This window comes from Heterodontus francisci, chromosome 7 (assembly GCF_036365525.1).
Source record: "Heterodontus francisci isolate sHetFra1 chromosome 7, sHetFra1.hap1, whole genome shotgun sequence".
NCBI lineage: Eukaryota > Metazoa > Chordata > Chondrichthyes > Heterodontiformes > Heterodontidae > Heterodontus > Heterodontus francisci.
Genome location: NC_090377.1, coordinates 15,460,142 through 15,479,846, shown reverse-complemented (window position 1 = coordinate 15,479,846; position 19,705 = coordinate 15,460,142). Strand labels below are relative to the sequence as shown.

The following is a 19,705-nucleotide window of genomic DNA, read 5'->3' as shown; positions in this document are numbered from 1 at the left end:
AGTGATTCGGTGACGCCAAGCTGAATGTATAAAAGCCAAAAAGATATTCAGGAGAGTAATTATAGGAATGAAACAAGGAGATAGTTTAGCGGAAAGGGGTATAGTTTTAAAAAAAAAATTGAGCACAACAGTCACCTCTGCATCCTGGAATGCCCTTGCAGTATTGGATGTTAGATTGGTGATGGGATATCACAGCCCATGAACATTCAGCATCTACCCTTGCGTGTATGCTTAAAAACTAAGTTTGGATTACCTGTGCCCATTACTGTTTTTAATGTTCAACTTTTTTTTGAAATGCATGCATTTTTGCAGGATAAGATGGACCAGGTTTTGCAGTTGCTTCAAAACGCAATTCCCACCGATCAACAGCCTGATTCAGCAGAACTGCTACATCTAGAAGGTAACCAGCCTCAGACAATGAACGCCAATGCCGGTTTTATTATCTGTAAATACAGTCCATGGATAAATCCTTTTTCTTGCTCATCATTTCATAGAATCATAGTACAGCACAGAAGGAGGCCATTCGGCCCATCAAAGAGCAGTCCAGTTAGTCCTACTCCCCTGCTCTTTCCCAGTATCACAGCAAACTTTTCTCTAAGTATTTATCCAATTTGAAGACTATTCTTGAATCTGTATCCACCACCCTACCAGGCAGTACATTCCAAGTCCTAACCACTCAACGCTTAAAACAGTTTTTCCTCATGTTCTCTAGTTCTTTTGCCAGTCTCCTTAAATCTGTGCCCTCTGGTTATCAGTCTTTCGGCCACGGAAACAGTTTCTCTTTTCTACCTCTGTCTCAACCCTTCATGATTTTTGAACACTTAATCCAGATATTTTAAACGTGCTTTCACCCTGGCTCTTTCCCTCTGTTTGGTCTGGGGAGAGTGTCCATCATGACGATTCTGCTGTGCACCGTGCAGTTCCCATTGCAGGTGGTTAGTGGGACTGGCTCCCAATGTTTACTGAAACTAGCTCCCTTAAGCTGATGTTGCACTGACATTTCTTTTAAATGAATGAAAATGCTGAGGTGCAGTTGAGCTCAGCAATTGAACACCTCTTTAATATAACAAAGGTTACATCAGCTCATGTAGGTTAAGGCCCTCTAATATATAGTGAAATAATATTTTAATACATTCGCAGGCTGTGGGCTTTGCTGGCAAGATGACATTTATTGCCCATCTCTAATTGCCCTTGAGAAGGTAGTGGTGAGCTGCTGTCTTGAACCACTGCAGTCAGTGTGGTTTACGTGCATCCACGGTGCTATTACAGAAGGAGTTCCAGGATTTTGATCCAGCGACAGTGAAGGAACGGCGATATAGTTCCAATTCAGGATGGTGTGTGACTTGCAGGGAATTTGCAGGTGATGGTGTTCCCATGAGCCTGCTGCCCTTTTGATGGTAGAGGTTGTGGATGTGGAAGGTGCTGTTGAAGGAGTCTCGGTAAGTTGCTGCAGTGCATCTTGTATGTGGTACAGACTGCTACCACTATGTGCCGATGGTGGAGGGAGTGAATGTTTAAGGTGGTGGATGAGGTGCAAATCAAGCAGGCAGCTTTTTCCTGGATGGTGTTGAGCTTCTTGTGTTGTTAAAGCTGCACTCATCCAGGCAAGCGGAGAGTATTCCATCACACTCCTGACTTGTGCCTTGTAGATGGTGGACAGGCTTTGGGGCATCAGAAGTTTATTCAGTCGCTGCAGAATTCCCACCTCTGAGCTGCTCTTGGAGCCACAGAATTTGTGGTTGGTCCAGTTAAGTTTCTGATCAATGGTGACTTCCCCAAGATTTTGATGGTGTGGATTTGATGACGGTAATGCCATTGAATGGCAAGGGGAGATGATGAGACTTTCTCACTTATTGGAGTTATACAGGGCATTGGTGAGACCACATCTGGAGTCTGTGTGCAGTATTGGTCTCCTTGTTTAAAGAAGGATGTACATGCGTTGGAAGCAGTTCAGAGAATGTTTACTAGATTAATACTTGGAATGAGCAGTTTGTCTTATGAGGAAAGGTTGGACTCGCTAGTCTTGTATCTACTGGAGTTTGGAAGAGTAAGACGCGACTTGATTGAAAAATATAAGATCCTGAGGGGTCTTGACAGGGTGGATGTGGAAAGGATGTTTCCCCTTGTGGGAGAATCTAGAACTGGGAGTCACTATTTAAAAGTAAGGAGTCGCCCATTTAAGACACAGATGAGAATCTGAGGGTCATGGAACTCTTCCTCAAAAGGCAGTGGAAGCAGTGTCTTTAAATATTTTTAAGGCAGAGGTCGATAAATTCTTGATGAGCAAGGAGGTGAAAGGTTATCGGAGGTAGGCGGGAATGTGGAGTTGAGGTTACAGTCCGATCAGCCATGATCTTATTGAATGGCAGAGCAGGCTCGAGGGTCAGAGTGGCCTACTTCTCCTAATTTGTATGTTCGTTTGGAGATGGTCATTGCCTGTCACTTGCTGCTTGTCAGCCCAAGCCTGAATGTTGTCCAGGTCTTGCTGCATGTTGGGCACAGACTGCTTCATTATCTGAGGAGTTGCAAATGGAACTGAATACTCTACAATCATCAGCGAACGTCGCCATTTATGACCACCTGATGGAGGTCAAGTCATTGAAGCCGCTGACCATGGTTGAGCCTAGGAAGCTGCCTTGAGGAACTCCTGTCGTGATGATTGGCCTCCAAAACTGTGATTGGGGATGTTCATTGAGCCGCCTCCTCTGGATAGATTCATTATCTACTGCCATTCATTACTGGATGTGATAGCACTGCAGAGTTTTGATCTGATCCATTGGTTGTGGGATTGCTTAGCTCTGTCTATAGCATGCTGCTTCCACTCTTTAGCATGCATGTAGTGCTATGTTGTAGCTTCATCAGGCTGGTGCCTCATGTTTAGGTATGCCCAGTGCTACTCTTCTACATTCTTTATTGAACCAGGGTTGTCCCCTAGCCTGATGATAGAGTGAGGGATATGCCAGGCCATGAGGTTACAGATTGTGGTGGAATTTAATTCTGCTGCTGCTGATTGCTCACAACACTTCATGGATGCCAAGTTTGAGCTGCTAGATTTGTTCTGAATCTATCTCATTTAGCATGGTGGTGGTGCCACAAAACACAAAAGAAGGTATTCTTGGTGTGAAGTCAGAACTTTGTCTCCACGAGGATTGTGCAGTGGTCACTGCTACCAGCCATGGACAGATACATCTGAAAAGGGTAGTTTGGTGAGGATGAGATCAAGCAGGCTTTTCCCCTTGTATTAGTGTTCTCACTACCTGCCGCAAGCCCAGGCTGGCAGTTATGTCCTTCAGGACTCAGTCACTAGTAGTACTTCTGAACCATTCTTGGTGATGGACCTTGCTGTGCATGGATACATTCTGTGCCCTTGCTGGCTTCTGTTTCTTCCAAGTGGTGTTCAAGATGGAGGAGTATTGATTCATCAGCTGCAGGAGGGCAGTAGGTGGTAATCAGCAGGAGGTTTCCTTGCCCTTATTTGACCTGATGCCATGAGACTTCCTGGAGCCCAGCGTCAATCTTGAGGACTCCCAGGGCCACTCCCTCCTGACCGTATACCATTGTGCCGCTACCGATGGTGTGTCTGTCCTGCCAGTAGGACAGGGCATACCCAAGGATGGTGATGGAGGAGTCTGGGATATTGGCTGTAAGGTATGATTCTGAGAGTATGACTCTTGGGCTGTTGCTTGACGTCTGCAGGGCAGCTCTCCCAGTTTTGTCACGAGTCCAGATGTTAGTGAGGAGGACTTTGTAGAGTCGACTGGTCTGGGGTGCTTTTGAGTCCCTTCAGTTCCGTCAGCCCTAGAGCTGACGACCAGCTCTGCCCATTCTACACCAAAACACAGATTGCAATGTCTCAACTGTTTGAACAGCTTATCAGCTGTCTGTGGTGTTGCAATATGAAAGACTGAACCATCTGAAATAGAAATTAAACAAACAAGTTCCATATGGCTACCTTTTATATCGGGTGCCTTGCACAAAGGATGATGGCCTCCAACAGCTACAACCAATCATCTGAGCCATAGGACGCTACCCTGAGAAACTCTTCTCAGCTGCTTCAATGACCTTCCCTCCATCATAAGGTGCGAAATGGGGATGTTCACTGATGATTGTATGATGTTCAGTACCATTCGCAACTCCTCAGATACTGAAGCAGCACATGTCTGTATGCAGCAAGACCTGGACAACATCCAGGCTTGGGCTGATATGTGGCAAATAACATTTGCACCACACAAGTGCCAGGCAATGACCATCTTCAATAAGAGAGAATCTAACCATCTCCCCTTGACATTTAATGGCATTGCCATCACTGAATCCCCCACTATCACATCCTGGGGGGGGGTTACCATTGATGCAGAACAACTGGAGCAGCCATATAAATACTGTGGCTACAAGAGCAGGTCAGAGACAGGAATTCTGTAGCGAGTAACTCAACTCCTGACTCCCCAAAGCCTGTCCACCATCTACAAGGCACAAGTCAAGAGTGTGATGGAATACTCACCACTGGCCTGGATGGGTGCAGCTCCAACAACACTCAAGCAGCCAGCTTGATCAGCACCCCATCAACTACCTTCAACATTCACTCCCTCCACCACCGTGCAGTGGCAGCAGTGTGTACCATATACAAGATGCACTGCAGCAACTCGCCAAGGCTCCTTCGACAGCACCTTTCAAACACGTGACCTCTGCCATCTTGAAGGACAAGGGCAGACACATGGGAACACCACCAACTGCAAGTTCCCCTCCAGGCCACACACCATCCTGACTTGGAAATAGGTTGCCGTTCCTTCACTGTCACTGGGTCAAAATCATGGAACTCCCTCCCTAACAGCACTGTGGGTGTACCTGCACCGGATGGATTGCAGCGGTTCAAGAAGGAAGCTCACCACCATCTTCTTGAGGGCAATTAGGGCTGGCAGCCAATGCTGGCTTTGCTAGTGACGCCCACATCCCATGAAGCAAATAAAAAAAAAAAGGTGCTGAAACTAACAGTTCCTGAGGTACAGACTTAGGGTGAATAAAGAACAGCACAGGAACAGGCCATTCGGCTCTCCAAACCTGCGCCGATCTTGATGCCTGTCGAAACTAAAACCTTCTGCACTTCTGGGGACCGTATCCCTCTATTCCCATCCTATTCATGTATTTGTCAAGATGCCTCTTAAACGCCGCTATCATACCTGCTTCCACCACCTCTCCCGGCAGCAAGTTCCAGGCACTCACCACCCGCTGTATAAAGAACTTGCCTCGCACATCCCCTCTAAACTTTGCCCCTCGTACCTTAAACCTATGTCCCCTAGTAACTGACTTCCACCTTGGGGAAAAAACTTCTGACTATCCACTCTGTCCATGGCACTCATAACTTTGTAAACCTCTATCATGTCGCCCCTCCACCTCCATTGTTCCGGTAAAAACAATCCGAGTTTATCCAACCTCTCCTCATAGCTAATGCCCTCCAGACCAGGCAATATCCTGGTAAACCTCCTCTGTACCCTCTCCAAAGCCTCCACGTCCTTCTGGTAGTGTGGCGACCAGAATTGCACGCAGTATTCTAAGTGTGGCCTAACTAAGGTTCTGTACAGCTGCAGCATGACTTGCCAATTTTTATACTCTATGCCCTAACCGATGAAGGCAAGCATGCCGTATGCCTTCTTTACTACCTTATCCACCTGCATTGCCACTTTCAGTGACCTGTGGACCTGTACGCCCAGATCTCTCTGCCTGTCAATACTCCTAAGGGTTCTGCCATTTACTGTATACTTCCCACCTGCATTAGATCTTCCAAAATGCATTACCTCACATTTGTCCGGATTAAATTCCATCTGCCATTTCTCCGCCCAAGTCTCCAAACGAGCTATATCCTGCTGTATCCTCTGACAATCCTCATCACTATCCACAACTCCACCAACCTTTGTGTTGTCCACAAACTTACTAATCAGACCAGCTACATTTTCCTCCAAATCATTTATATATACTACAAACAGCAAAGGTCCCAGCACTGATCCCTGCGGAACACCACTAGTCACATCCCTCCATTCAGAAACGCACCCTTCCACTGCTACCCTCTGTCTTCTATGACCGAGCCGGTTCTGTATCCATCTTGCCAGCTCACCTCTGATCCCGTGTGACTTCACCTTTTGTACCAGTCTGCCATGAGGGACCTTGTCAAAGACTTTACTAAAGTCCATATAGACAACATCCACTGCCCTTCCTTCATCAACCATCTTCGTCACTTCCTCAAAAAAACTCAATCAGGTTAGTGAGACATGACCTCCCCTTCACAAAACCATGCTGCCTCTCACTAATAAGTTCATTTGTTTCCAAATGGGAGTAAATCCTGTCCCAAAGAATCCTCTCTCATAATTTCCCTATCACTGACGTAAGGCTCACCGGCCTATAATTTCCTGGATTATCCTTGCTACCCTTCTTAAACAAAGGAACAACATTGGCTATTCTCCAGTCCTCTGGGACCTCACCTGTCGCCAATGAGGATACAAAGATTTCTGTCAAGGCCCCAGCAATTTCTTCCCTTGCCTCCCTCAGTATTCTGGGGTAGATCCCATCTGGCCCTGGGGACTTATCTACCTTGATGCTTTGCAAGACGCCCAACACCACCACCTCTTTGATAACAACATGACCCAGACTATCTCCACTCCCTTCCCTAGACTCATCATCCACCAAGTCCTTCTCTTTGGTGAATACTGATGCAAAGTACTCATTTAGTCCCTCGCCCATTTCCTCTGGCTGCACACATAGATTCCCTCCTCTGTCCTTGAGTGGGCCAACCCTTTCCCTGGTTACCCTCTTGCTCTTTATATACATATAAAAAGCCTTGGGATTCTCCTTTATCCTGTTTGCCAATGACTTTTCATGACCCCTTTTAGCCCTCCTGACTCCTTGCTTAAGTTCCTTTCTACTGTCTTTATATTCCTCAAGGGATTCGTCTGTTTCTGGCCTTCTAGCCCTTACGAATGCTTCCTTTTTCTTTTTGACTAGGCTCACAATATCCCTCGTTATCCAAGGTTCCCGAAACGTGCCAAATTTATCCTTCTTCCTCACAGGAATATGCCAGTCCTGGATTCTAATCAACTGATGTTTGAAAGACTTCCATATGTCAGATGTTGATTTACCCTCCAACAGCTGCCCCCAGTCTAAATTCTTCAGTTCCTGCCTAATATTGTTATAATTAGCCTTCCTCCAATTTAGCACCTTCACCCGAGCGCTCCTCTTATCCTTATCCACAAGTACCTTAAAACTTAAGGAATTATGGTCGCTGTTCCCAAAATGCGCCCCTACTGAGACTTCGACCACTTGGCCGGGCTCATTCCCCAATACCAGGTCCAGTACGGCCTCTTCCCTAGTTGGACTATCTACATACTGTGAATACAAGGCTATCCTGTATAATGGATAGGGTGGGAACCAAGCTGCTCTGTCTCATAGATAGAATGAGTAAGAGGCTACTCTGTAATGCATAGGGTGAGCACTGTTGGACTCACCTTTTCTTAGTGGCGCAGTGGTTAGCACTGCAGACTCACGGCTCCAGCGACCCGGGTTCAATTGTGTACTGCCTGTGCGGAGTTTGCAAGTTGTCCCTGTGACTGCGTGGGTTTTCGCTGGGTGCTCCGGTTTCCTCCCACAGCCAAAGACTTGCAGGTTGATAGGTAAATTGGCCATTATAAATTGCCCCTAGTATAGGTAGGTGGTAGGGGAATATAGGGAAGGTGGGGATGTGGTAGGAATATGGGATTAGTGTAGGATTAGTATAAATGGGTGGTTGATGGTCGGCACAGACTCAGTGGGCCGAAGGGCCTGCTTCAGTGCTGTATCTTTAAAATAAAATTTTTTTAAACATCCAAAAAAAAGCATCGGGCCTGCGAATGCACGATAGTGAACTGGAGAGTTAGCAATTGGTCTTGGGTTTGAGGGCCTCGCACTGTACGGACTCAAATTCCTAATCTCAAGTGCTGACCTTGTTTTTGCTCATTCAGCTTTTGACAAATGACCTGTCTTGTGTCTTTATTTCCAGATGTCTGCCAACAAATGGGACCAATTATTGATGAAAAGCTTGAAGAGATAGACAGGTAGGAAACCAGATAAGTAATTCATTTTCCTGATTAGTTTTCGGTTGTATTTTGCAGCCAATCTAACTCAGAATTTATTTTTTCTCTGCTCCCTGTTGCTCCGGTGGTTACCTTGCCTGGCCCAAACTTGCCAGACACATGCATAATTGCGGGTTCACGCCTGTGTCCCATCTCTGGCATTGTATGTCACTGCATACTGCCCAAACACAAGTTAATGATTTGTTCTGAGCATTGCGTTCTTACTCATTTTTAAAATACAAGTAAGTAAAAAGGCAAAAGCATTTGTTTTTCCATAATGTGTTTGACTTCCTTTTCCATGCTGCTGTTTCCACAGACATCACGCACATCGGGGCAGCCACGCTGCAGTGACTGCTCAGAGGCTGGTGGAGCAAAACCCCCTCAGCACTGGGATTCTGTGTTTCGAGTTTTCCAGCCAGTGAGAATGGTTGAAGGATAAAGCAGCTCCGTAAAACACTCAGTGCACTTTCTTACTCCTCCTCCTCCCTGAGTGTACTGGTACCCACTGGGATCCAGTCCTGCATGTCAGCCCTCCTCTAATACCTCACTCCGTTGCAATTCTGAGAGCTCAGATGAGCTATTTTACCGCAGGGTGCATTACTGATGCACTTGACCCAGTCTTCATGTCAGATGGGTTATTAGACAGAGATTGGTAGCAGGAGCCTTGGCCAGTTCTCTCTTGAACCTGAGGGCAGCTACTGCACTGAGGATGTGGAATTGAACTCGACCCCGGGACCTTCAACAACAGCTTATGTTTATATAGCGCCTTTAACATTGTAAAACGTCCCAAGGCCCTTCACAGGACTGTTATCAAACAAAATTTGACAGCAGGCCACATAATGAGATATTGGGGCAGATGAAGAAAGCTTGGTCAAAGATAGCTTTTAAGGAGAGTTTTAAAGGCAGAGAGAGAGGTAGAGAGGCAGAGAAGTTTAGTGAGGGGATCCCAGATTTTAGGACCTGGGCAGTTGAAGATTTGTGCATACTGGAAGCTATATATATTTATACACAGGGCCCTGTTCTTTGCAGACAGAAAGAATATAAACGTTACGCCTGTTTCAGCTAAACGAAATGAGTGATAGCCATTCGCTGGTTCATTCCTCCGGGCACTGCCTTGACTAACTGGAGTCAAGCTGTCTAGTTTAAATTTCAAATAAAGCTTGGCAGTTAACTGTCAGTCACTGTTAACTGATGCATTCGCCATGGCAACGCCCCTACCAATCAGAGTGCACTTGCCAACCAGTCAGCACTCTTCTCGTATGGTATAAATTTGTTGTTTTCCCTTACATTGGTATTCTTGCGGATTGTCCTGATGAGTGCAAGACAAAAAGCTTCGACATAATGTCTCTATTTTCAGCAAAGAAAAGAAAAATTGGAGGAGCACATATATCTGAGTATTATAGGAGGAGGTTACAGAAATAGGAGGAGGGGGCGGTGGTGGTGAGGCAATAGAGAGATTTGAAATAAAGGTTGAGAATGTTAAAATCGAGGCATTGCTTATCCTAGTCTGTGCAAACTCTCTTCTGGTCTGGAATAGCAAGAGCTAAATCATTTTCTGTTCTTGCACATAAAGCATTGGAGCTCCATGAACTCGCCAGAAATGTTCACTGTTTCACATTTGGCAGTTTTCCTTGTAATTAACCTGTCGTGTGCTGATCCTTTGCACATTTTGTACGTGACACCAGCGCTTATTCCACTAGGCTAGAGATAGAAGGAAAGCAAGTGGTTGTTAAGAGGTTAAGGAACACCAGTGGAGGGAACCTGTAGAATCGAGTGAAGTTAGTTTGAGCAATATGTTTGCATTGTTTGAACTATGTAGGGTAGAAATTCTAAACTTTGTGTTACAATCTGTTTGAAAATAGCGAGCAGAGGAATTTAGTCAGAACACATTGTTCATGGGTGAAGTTAAAATGTCAACCTGTCTTTGTATGTTACGGAAATTTGGTTCAGTCTTTACCATCATTTGACATAAAAACTATTTTCAAATGACATTAAGTTAAATCTACAAATGGTCCCATGACTTGGAAATATGTTTTTTGTTCTTTGCATATAATAACTGCTCTCAAGTGACCTTTCCCATCACACTCTTATTCAGGAAGCACTCTGAGCTGTCGGAGCTGAATGTGAAAGTTTTAGAAGCCCTGGAGCTGTACAACAAACTGATGAATGACGTGCCTATGTACTCTTCCATGTATTCCAAGCCTCAGACCCAGTCGCAGGCTTACTATGCACAACAGTCAGCCACTGTTCCTATGCAGGTTAGTTCCAGAGCATGACAGGGAAACTTGCCAACCTTGATGCTTGAAAGGGAGTTGTGGGGGAGGGGTGGGGGGAAATGTGGTACTGGTGCAGTAGGGACTTTTTTTGCTGAGATTGAGGACAAGGAACAAATTTGAGAGAGATTGGGGGGAGCTTCACTCTGCAACTAATTCATGTTAGACTTGACCACCTGAAGTATTAAATTCAGGCATTGGGTACAAAATGTGTTCCATTCCCCAGTGTTGACATTCCTCCTGTTGAGCACAGAATTGGACACGCAGGTGAAATTTATTACAATGTAAAAATGTTAATGTGCCATGTGTGTTGAGAGCAGTAGACGTATCTTGCGGTCAGCACCTTGACGCAGTGTTCCATTGTTGTTGAGGGCCAGGGACTGTCTGAAGACGGTAACTTGAGGAGCACTGTGCAGAGTGCCTATGCCCTCCTCTCACGCCACATTCTAATGTATGGCTCCTGTTCCATCCACCTTGGAAAAGTGAAATGCTGAGTGAACACCATCAGGTTCAAACCCAGTCCAGTGCTCAACTAACTAAGAATATTGAAAACATTCCATTAGGGATGATGATTTATCAGAGAGTTTAAATTTTGTTAAAACAGCTCTTTATGTTTACATTGAATTCTAACAGTTACCATTGAGAAATTGTCTTGGTTTGGAAAAGTTGTGGTCTACCATATTGGCTTTTCGATTGGGGCTGTGACTGGGGGTTGTGGATAGTAACTTGGAATGGTTTGAGCATTCAGTCAGAATCTGCAAGCTCAGATCTCTGCCTGCCTGTATCTCTCTAGACTCTCTTTGCCTTGATCAAGTCACAAGTCTACATGCATTCACATCTTTTGACTCTTCAGCACGGTTAAGAGATGAGAGTGTGAGTAGACCTGTGATGTATTCCATTTTAATTTAGGGATGGGGCAGGAAGGAGGTTGGAGAGAGGATAATTTTCACTTCCTGACATTCATTGACTGCTAAAGCCCAGGCTGTCTTGCATCCTTAGCCGAGTGATGTGTGTTTTTCAGCAAATTTGCCAGTCAAAGAAGGTATTTTAATATAATTTTATTGATTTGAACTTACTTTCTCCACACATACCCACCCTCCCCCTTTTTGTTAAATTTGTTCTCTGGATTTGCTGACACTGACTAGACAACACTATCTAGATAACATTAACACTATTATCTGCAATATAGAACTTCAGTTTCCCATTTTTGAAATCCAATGTTTGGTTTTGCACAGTCAGAAAAATGTAATAGTTCACCCTAAGATAAAGGACTAAGTGCTTTAGACACAAAATTATACAGCACAGAAGGAAGCCCTTGGGCCCATTGTTTCTGTGCAGGCTCTGTGAACGAGCTATCCAATTAGTCCTATTCTCCCCTGCTTTTTCCTCCACAGCCGTGCAAAATTTTCATCAAGTATTTATCCAATTCCCTTTTGAAAATTACTATTGAATCTTCTACTTCCCTTTCAGACAGTGTATTCCAGATAACAGCAACTCACTTTATTTTTAATACATTTTTCCCTCATCTCCCCTCTTTTTTTGGCCAATTTTCTTAAATCTATGACCTTTGGTTATTGACCGTCCTGCCAATGGAAACAGTTTCTCTCAATATATACTCTTTCAAAATCCCATATAATTTTGAGCATCTCTAATAAATCTCCCCGAAACCTTCTGTGTTCTCAGGTAATATATAGATACACAATATCTAAAGCTAAAAGGAATGTAGAAAGCAGTGAATGAGCGCTTTAAGCTTTAACCAGGGCATTTGTTTTTCTCTTAACCTTTGTAATCACAGTGAGCATAGAATTTTACAGCATAGGAAGAGGCCATTAATCTCAAGTCTGCCGGTTCTGTCCAATTGAATCCCATACCCCTTAACCCTGCGCATTGGTCCTCTTCAAATACATGTTCAATTGACTTTTAAAAGTTCCTTTGGAATCTGATTCCACCACCTCGAAAGGTATTGCATTCCAGATCTTAGCCCTCTCCGTGAAGATATTTCTCCTCATTTCCCCTCTAGTTCTTTTGCCAATTATTTTAAATTTATGACCTCTGGTTACTGACCCACTTGCCAGAGAAAATAGTTTTTCCCTACTTGCTGTATCAAAACCCCACCTAATTTTGAACACTTTTTTATTTTTCCCTTTAACCTGCTCTGCTCCAAGGACAACATTTTCAGCTTCTCCAATCTCTTCCTGCAATTGAAATCCCTCATCCCTAGTAAACCACCTCTGTACCCTCTCCAGGGCCTTGGCATCCTGTGGTGTCCAGAATTATACATAACACTCCAGCTGTGGCCTAACCAGAGATTTATGAGGGTTTATCATGACTTCCTTGTTTTTGTATTCAATGACACTCTCTTTTTACACAGCCAATTATCCATATGCTTTCTTAACCATCTTCTCAAATTTCCCTGCCACCTTCACAGATTTGTGAATATGCACCTTCGGACCCCTCTATTTTTGTATCTTCCTCAAAGTAGTACCATTAGAATTATACTGCCTCTCCATGTTGTTTCTCCCAAAGCACATCACTTCATGCCTACCCACATTAAATTACATCTGTCCATTTCACCAGTCCGTCCTCCTGATGTCTACTGCTATCCTGTTCACTGTACATTGCCAAGTTTTGTGTCATCCTCGCTTTGACATTGTATGCCCAATACCCAAGTCCAGGTCATTTATCCATAACGGGAATAACAGTGGACCCCACTGCATACTTCTGTCCAGTCAGGAAAACATCTGTCCACCGCCACAGTCTGCCTCCTATTTCTTAGACAATTCCATACCCAAGTTGCCACCATCCCTTTAATACCATGTGTTTCTATTTTCCTACTATGAGGTATTTTTATCTCCTGAAAATGTTAGTAATGTGCTACTTTTTTGTTCTCCACAGGTGTATCCAGGACAGTCCCAGAGTGGGACCTACATGCCAGCGGGCATCTCGCAGGTGACGGCCAGCCAGGGCTACAGTTTAGGACCTGATCAGATTGGCGCACTGAGGTCTCTGCCCCCAACTATAAACTCTGCCACTGCAACCCAGAGCAGTCAGATGTCCTACCTGAGGTACAGTGGTCTCAAAAGTTAAGACTAACTTTATAATGCAGTTCACGCGAGCTGTTTTTCCTCCTTCACTGAAGGTTTTCACTTGCACTCGGGCTAGTCACACAGTGTTCCGACAGCTTTACCGTATCTGACTACGGTGGACAACCAAGCCCTATTCTGCACTCGCATATCATCCATCAAGTCAAGGTCATTTGTCTCAAGCCCACTCCAGAAGTATGAGTACAAAAATCTAGGCTGACACTCCTAGTGCAGTCCAGAGGGAGTGCCTCACTGTCAGAGCTGCTGTCTTTCAGAGGAGACATTAAATCGATGCCCTGAAGCGGGAATGGTGCCTTTCTGTCCCACCAAGCGTTGACTTGCTGGTCTCGGCACCACTGTTATGTGGAGGCCAGGTGTGCTCTCAACCCTCCCCCAGAGGGAGAAAACAAGGTGAAAAGCTGACTCTGAGGCTCCTGTGTGCTTTTAGGTATCTGGCTGCAAACTAGCAGAGGCCGAGAAGCAGATCGCTGGCCAGCTGTCTTGGTGTGATCCAAGGAGAGACAATAAGAAGGGCTGGAATATCTTATTTTGAAATGGTGGGGGGGGGGGGGGGGGGGGGGGGTGTCAAAGTAAATTAAGCATCACTCCCTCGTCACTCTTTCTTGTAGAGACTTTTTCTGGCCCACTCTAATGTCCTAGGTAACACGTTCTTTTATGTCTCTCGCTTCCCTGCCCTTCTACATGTTCCCATTCACAACTGTGTTTCTTCTTGACCAAAGGGGAGTTGAGAATGTTTTTTTTTTCTCTTCTACAGCGAGTTGCTGTGATCTGGAATGCATTACCTGAAAGGGTGGTGGAAGCAGGTTCAATAGTAACTTTTTAAACTGTAATTCGATAATTAGCTGAAAAGGAAAAGTCTAAGGATATGGGGAAAAGAATGGGGAAGTGGGACTAATTGTTTAGCTCTTTCAGAGAGCTGGCACAGGCATGATGGGCTGAATGGCCCCCTCCTGTGCTCTGATTCTATGAATAGAAGTGTACAATCAATGGTAAGATATTGAAGGGTGTGGAAGAACCGAGGGAGACCTGTTATTTCATCAGCTGTGCCCTCATGCCATTTGAGGAATGGAAACATTATTAGACCAGGAACAGGTCCCAGTGGAACTTTGCTAATCTATGTCCCCACATCATTGGTACTTCCATTAATTAGTCACTTTCTGTATTCTCTTGTTAAGCGGCTTTCCGTATAGCTAGCTGATTTATCAATAATTCATTTTGGCAGGAAGAATGAGAAAAAGCAATATAAAATAAAGGATACAATTCTAAAGGGGGTGCAGGAGCAGAGGGACCTGAGGGGGGTATATGTGCACAGATTGTTGAAGGTGGCAGGGCAGGTTGAGAAAGTAGTTAAAACGGGATCCTGGGCTTAATGAATAGAAGTAGAGTGCGCAAAAACAAGGAAGTTATGGTGGATCTTTAGAAAATTGGTTTGTCTTTAACTGAAGTATTGTCCAATTCTGGGCACTGTACTTTAGGAAGGATGTGAAGGGAATTGCAGAGGGTTCAGAAAAGATTGACAAGAATGGGTCTGGGAATGAAGAACTTCAGTTACATGGCTAGATAAGCGAAACTAGGGCAGTTCTCCTCAGAGAAGGTTGAGAGGGGATTTTATAGAGGTGTTCAAGATCATGAGGGCTCTGGACAGATTAGATGAGGAGAAACTGCTCCCAGTGGCAAAACGGGTCTAGAACCAGAGGACACCGATTTGAGGTGATTGGCAAAAGAACCAACAACTACATGAGGAAATCTTTTTTATGCAGCGAGTGGTTTGGATCTGGAATGCACTGCCTGAGAATGTGGTGGAGGCAGATTCAGTCATGGCTTTCAAAAGGGAATTGGATGAGCGCCTGAAGAGAGAAATTGCAGGGTTATGGGGAAACAGTGGCGTATTACAACTGTGTAATTCATAGTCAGCACAGATACGACAAGCTGAATGGCCACTTTCTTTACTGTGACCATTCTATGATTCTGAGTCTGATTCAATGAGCCTTACTCCTCTATGGCCTCAAATGCCTTCTAAAGATGCAAGTCATTTAATTTTCCAGCAAAGTGTACTGAATGGAGGATAGTTACATCACACAAATTGCTTAAAACCAATCCCAGTCACATTACAGTAGTGCCGTCTCCAGGCTTGATTGATGGGAGAATTCCCCCATCATCTCCATTCTCGCCTGGACTTGTGTCAATATATGCAGCCTTTTAGCAGAGGTCTGCCTGCAGCAAATTTTCTTGCAACCAACCTTTTCTTTAACAAATAAAAAAAATTTTTTCAAACAGCACTGGACCTCCACAAATGTATATGAACCAAGCAGCAAGCCTTCAGGTGACAGCCGGACCAGCCGCTCCCTACGCTGCGCAAGCAGGACTGAATAACGACATGCCCACCTATCAGAACACTACTGTCAGCGGACCTCCAGCTGCAGGCTACCCCATGGCCTCCCAAGCCCAGCATATCCCTCAGCAACACTCTAACTACTTTCAGCAGCCTCTGCTTTAAGAGAAGTGACACCCCGTGTGCGTCTCCATGCAGATGTCCTGGTTTCCGTGTTATTGTGCTAGATGCTGCTGAGGTTTTGTGTGATGCAGCGGGAGTACTGCACTAAAGGTTAAGGTCGGCATTCGAGATATCCCCTTTAGTGGGTGTTTACTGTGGACATTTTCTTTCTCCCTCTCGCTTTAATGAAAAGTGGCTCTAATTACTTAATTTCTAATTATCTTTAGTTATCTCTTTCAGCTCTGTGTATTTAATACATTTGCACACTCTATCTTGCTATCCCTGCTACTTGGGAGCTCTAGTTAGTTGCCCTTGCGAGAAATCGTGGAAGCTCTGTAACAGACTCTCATAAGGAAGATGCCCATTCAGAAAAGGTCACTGTCATGATCTATCCTTGTGCAGTTCTGCTACAGTCTCTGAGCCAGATGAAGGTAGCGAAAGGTTCAAATCCCACCCAGTGCTTAGTCAGCTGAGGTCAGCCAGAATAGCTGAGGAGAGAGGCTGCTGTTGGCTGCAGCACTCCTGGGTTAGGGAAAGGGAGATTCGCCAGGGTTCAAATTAAAAGACACATGAACCTTGCAGGGCTACCCGAAGGCGCCAGAGTTGAGAATAAGCGGGGATTCGTTTTTAAATGTTTGTAATTCGGCAGAGTTGAACAAACTGTTTCAGTGCCTGCCTCAAACAGGAATGCTGTGGCTTTTTTGAAACCTAGTCTGGGTATCTGTGTGAAGACATGGCACTGAGTTGGACACTGCTCTGTACAGTGCTGAGTTTCCTGCTACAAGTCTAGGACAAGGGTCTTGAGCCAGTTGTTTGTCCTGGCTTTCAACTGTTCCCAATTTTGACTGCTCTTGTGGAACCTGGAATTCACCGATAGTGTACAAGATTTTACACTGGCGACACAACCTGATCAGTAAGTTGAGACCTAGGATAAGGTGTGTGAGCACACAATTGATAAAGAAGGGGGTCCCCTGAGAGCTGTGTTAGAAAAGGTACCTAAAAGCAATTGCATATTTTAAAAACATCTTGTAACACCCCAGGGCTTTGAAATAATCAACTTAGCATGATTTGATCAGAGAAATGAGTAAAGCAAAAGTGATGATGCATAGTGTATTATGGGCTGGATTCACGATTCGTGAGCATATTATGGGCTGGATTCATGGTGCAGTGAGCTTGCTATGGGCTGGATTGATGGTGCGGGCATTCTGTTCTGTGACGCTCCACTGCACTGCCTTTACTAGATTCCAAGTAGTTTTCATCAGAGTGGAGATTCTGATTTCACCTCTGTATAACGCACACTATGTTGATTTAATTACATCTGGCTTGGTGCCAGTTTGCATCCCTCATTTGTTGCATTTGAATACCATGCCGTATCCAAACTTAGATTTTTTTTATCTTCTAGTTTTCTGGCAGAATGAGTGCGTCTGTCCCGAGTGTTCCTGGGCAGGTGGTGATTGACAAGTTGCAGTTCTCGTGACAATAAAAACGCAATACACATCTCTCTCCTTCAAACCTCACCGACACATGCACAACACACCACCTGGAACTGGTCAGTTACTGGGATCCTTGATACAGAAGCTTTGAGAGACCTGGAAAACGCGTGGACGCATTTTCCATGGTCACATCTCGTCCCATGTTCACTGAAAAGGTCAAAACAATATTGGGATTTGCTTTTTATGCCCGTGTTTAACCTCAGACTTTGAAGTGTCACTCATGAGCACTCCCTGCAGATTTACAGCAAAGGTTACAGATACTGGGGAAGAGAAACTATAAGCTTAGCCTCTCGAATGTCCACCATGAAGAGTGCAGCATTCATGGATCCTTTTCATAGCCTGAGGAATACATCATGTCCTGATTATCCCATTGGATTGGGTAATATGACTTGTTAACAAGATAGCTCTTGTATGGTCTTTCGCATATCCCACCTACTCACCCAGATTGACCTGTTGCATAGTAATAAGCATTCAAAGTAGGACTAGCTGAAATGCAGAATTGTTAACTTGGATGCAATCTGATGTTCTTGCAGAGCAGCGCGTGGGATATTGGATGTGATGGTTTCCCAAAAAAATCTATATTAATCGTGTTGTAAAGTTTTAATGGTGAATTCTATGCCAAATCAGTGTAACATGTAATGAAAAGCAATCTTAAAGAGCAGCCACGTGCCATTGAATAAATGGACAGGGTTTGAACCTCAACTGCAGAGTGGATCAGTTCTGGAAAATAGAAGGTGGGGTCTAATTATTGGTTATGAAGACTTTACACATGTAATGTTTCTTTGCCAGATGTTGGAAGTTTTTTTCCCTATATTCTGATGCACTGGTGCCACAGTAGGATCTTGATCATATTGTACACCGATTAGGTAAAGTTAGCTTCTAGGGTCCTCAGGAAAGATTGTCCAACACTTTTGTGTCCAAGCAAGCCGCTCGCAGATCCACTTGAAGCGTTTTATTTATGGTGGGGTTTTTAACCAACCATTCTCCCTGTGCCCCCAATAAAAATATAAAAATGGAAACATTTCTTGTAATGAATGTATTTATGAAACTCTTGCCCTCTCTTCTGGCTTAGTAGGGAATATGGCTCTGGCCACTGGATGTTCAGTAAGCAGCCCCCACTTCCATGCAGTCAAAAAGTAGATGTTTATGATGACTCATAACCATTGTAGTTCTCCCATGCCCCACCACCCCCAAGTGTGCCCAAGGATTGTTAAACCCTGCCATCAAAATCCAACATCCTGGTGAGGGTGCTATCATGTGGTCTGCAAAGTAGTCATTTCTTAGTTGAGTCTTGTTCTGCCTGGATCCCTTCAGACTTGTGCATAGCCTTCTCCTAAGTCACTTTACTCCAGTTTTTTTTGGGGGGTGGGGTGGGGGGAGAGGCACTAAATTCCCACTTTACTGTTTTGTTTATATGTTTAAGCAAAGGAACAGGCCACACCACCCTTCTCATTTGACTGTGTATTCCTTTCTCCCTTATCTTGCTTCCTTTTAACTGCATCTGTGCTATTTGCCTGAACTATTCCCTGTGGTAGTGAGTTCCACATTCTCACTAATCTGGGTAAAAATGTTTCTCCTAAATTCCCTCTTGGATTTATTAGAGATGGTCTTATTTGCAGGCTCTGGATTTGTTCGTCCAATATTTGGATTACTTAATTTTTTAAGCTGTTAGATAACTCAGATTTTCTTGGACTCGAGTGCTACCGGGAGTAGGCTAGAAACTACTCCCACCTTTAAGTTGGTAGCAAAAATGGGCTTGAAGGAAGTTGATCACTTTATTTTGTCAATCTTTTTGCTCCCTATTTTATTCTGCTTATATATGCATAAACTGCTTGTACTTAAAGTCATCACAATAAGATGGAAACCAACTTTCTTCCTCCCCAAATAAATTCTATTATACTGTATGTTGAACAGATTGTTTATAGTTGTACTTTGCTTTATTCCTTCCCCACGAAGAAAATCACCTTGGCAGTTTTTCCCACTCTTGACTTGCTTTTGTGTCTGCTGCTCGATCATTGTAATTGGGAGTGTGGGATTAATCCTTTTTTGGGTTTTTTTGCATCTTTCAGATTTTTAAAAAATTTTATTGAGCGCTGTAATATATTAGAGATGCAAGATGTCAGCAAGGATGATGCGCACTGTTAGCTTGTACTGACATTTACTAGGCTTCAATTGCCTTCCGATTCTTTCAAATAATAAAGGAATTAATTTTTGTTTATAAAAAAAAAAAGTAATGTTTTGCCCTGTC

General features: G+C 44.2%; 1 protein-coding gene across 2 annotated transcripts in view; it reads left to right on the top strand.

The window, feature by feature from the left end:
- Positions 1–19,368, top strand: part of stam2 (signal transducing adaptor molecule (SH3 domain and ITAM motif) 2) — a 68,945-nt gene extending 49,577 nt beyond the window's left edge. For both annotated transcript variants that reach the window (XM_068034834.1, XM_068034833.1), the window contains 5 exons: positions 313–400; positions 8,021–8,075; positions 10,189–10,351; positions 13,262–13,431; positions 15,748–19,368. In XM_068034834.1, coding sequence (XP_067890935.1) covers positions 313–400; positions 8,021–8,075; positions 10,189–10,351; positions 13,262–13,431; positions 15,748–15,967 — 696 coding nt within the window. In that variant the 3' untranslated portion in view covers positions 15,968–19,368. The remainder of the gene's footprint in view (positions 1–312; positions 401–8,020; positions 8,076–10,188; positions 10,352–13,261; positions 13,432–15,747) is intronic.
- Positions 19,369–19,705: the final 337 nt, after the last annotated feature.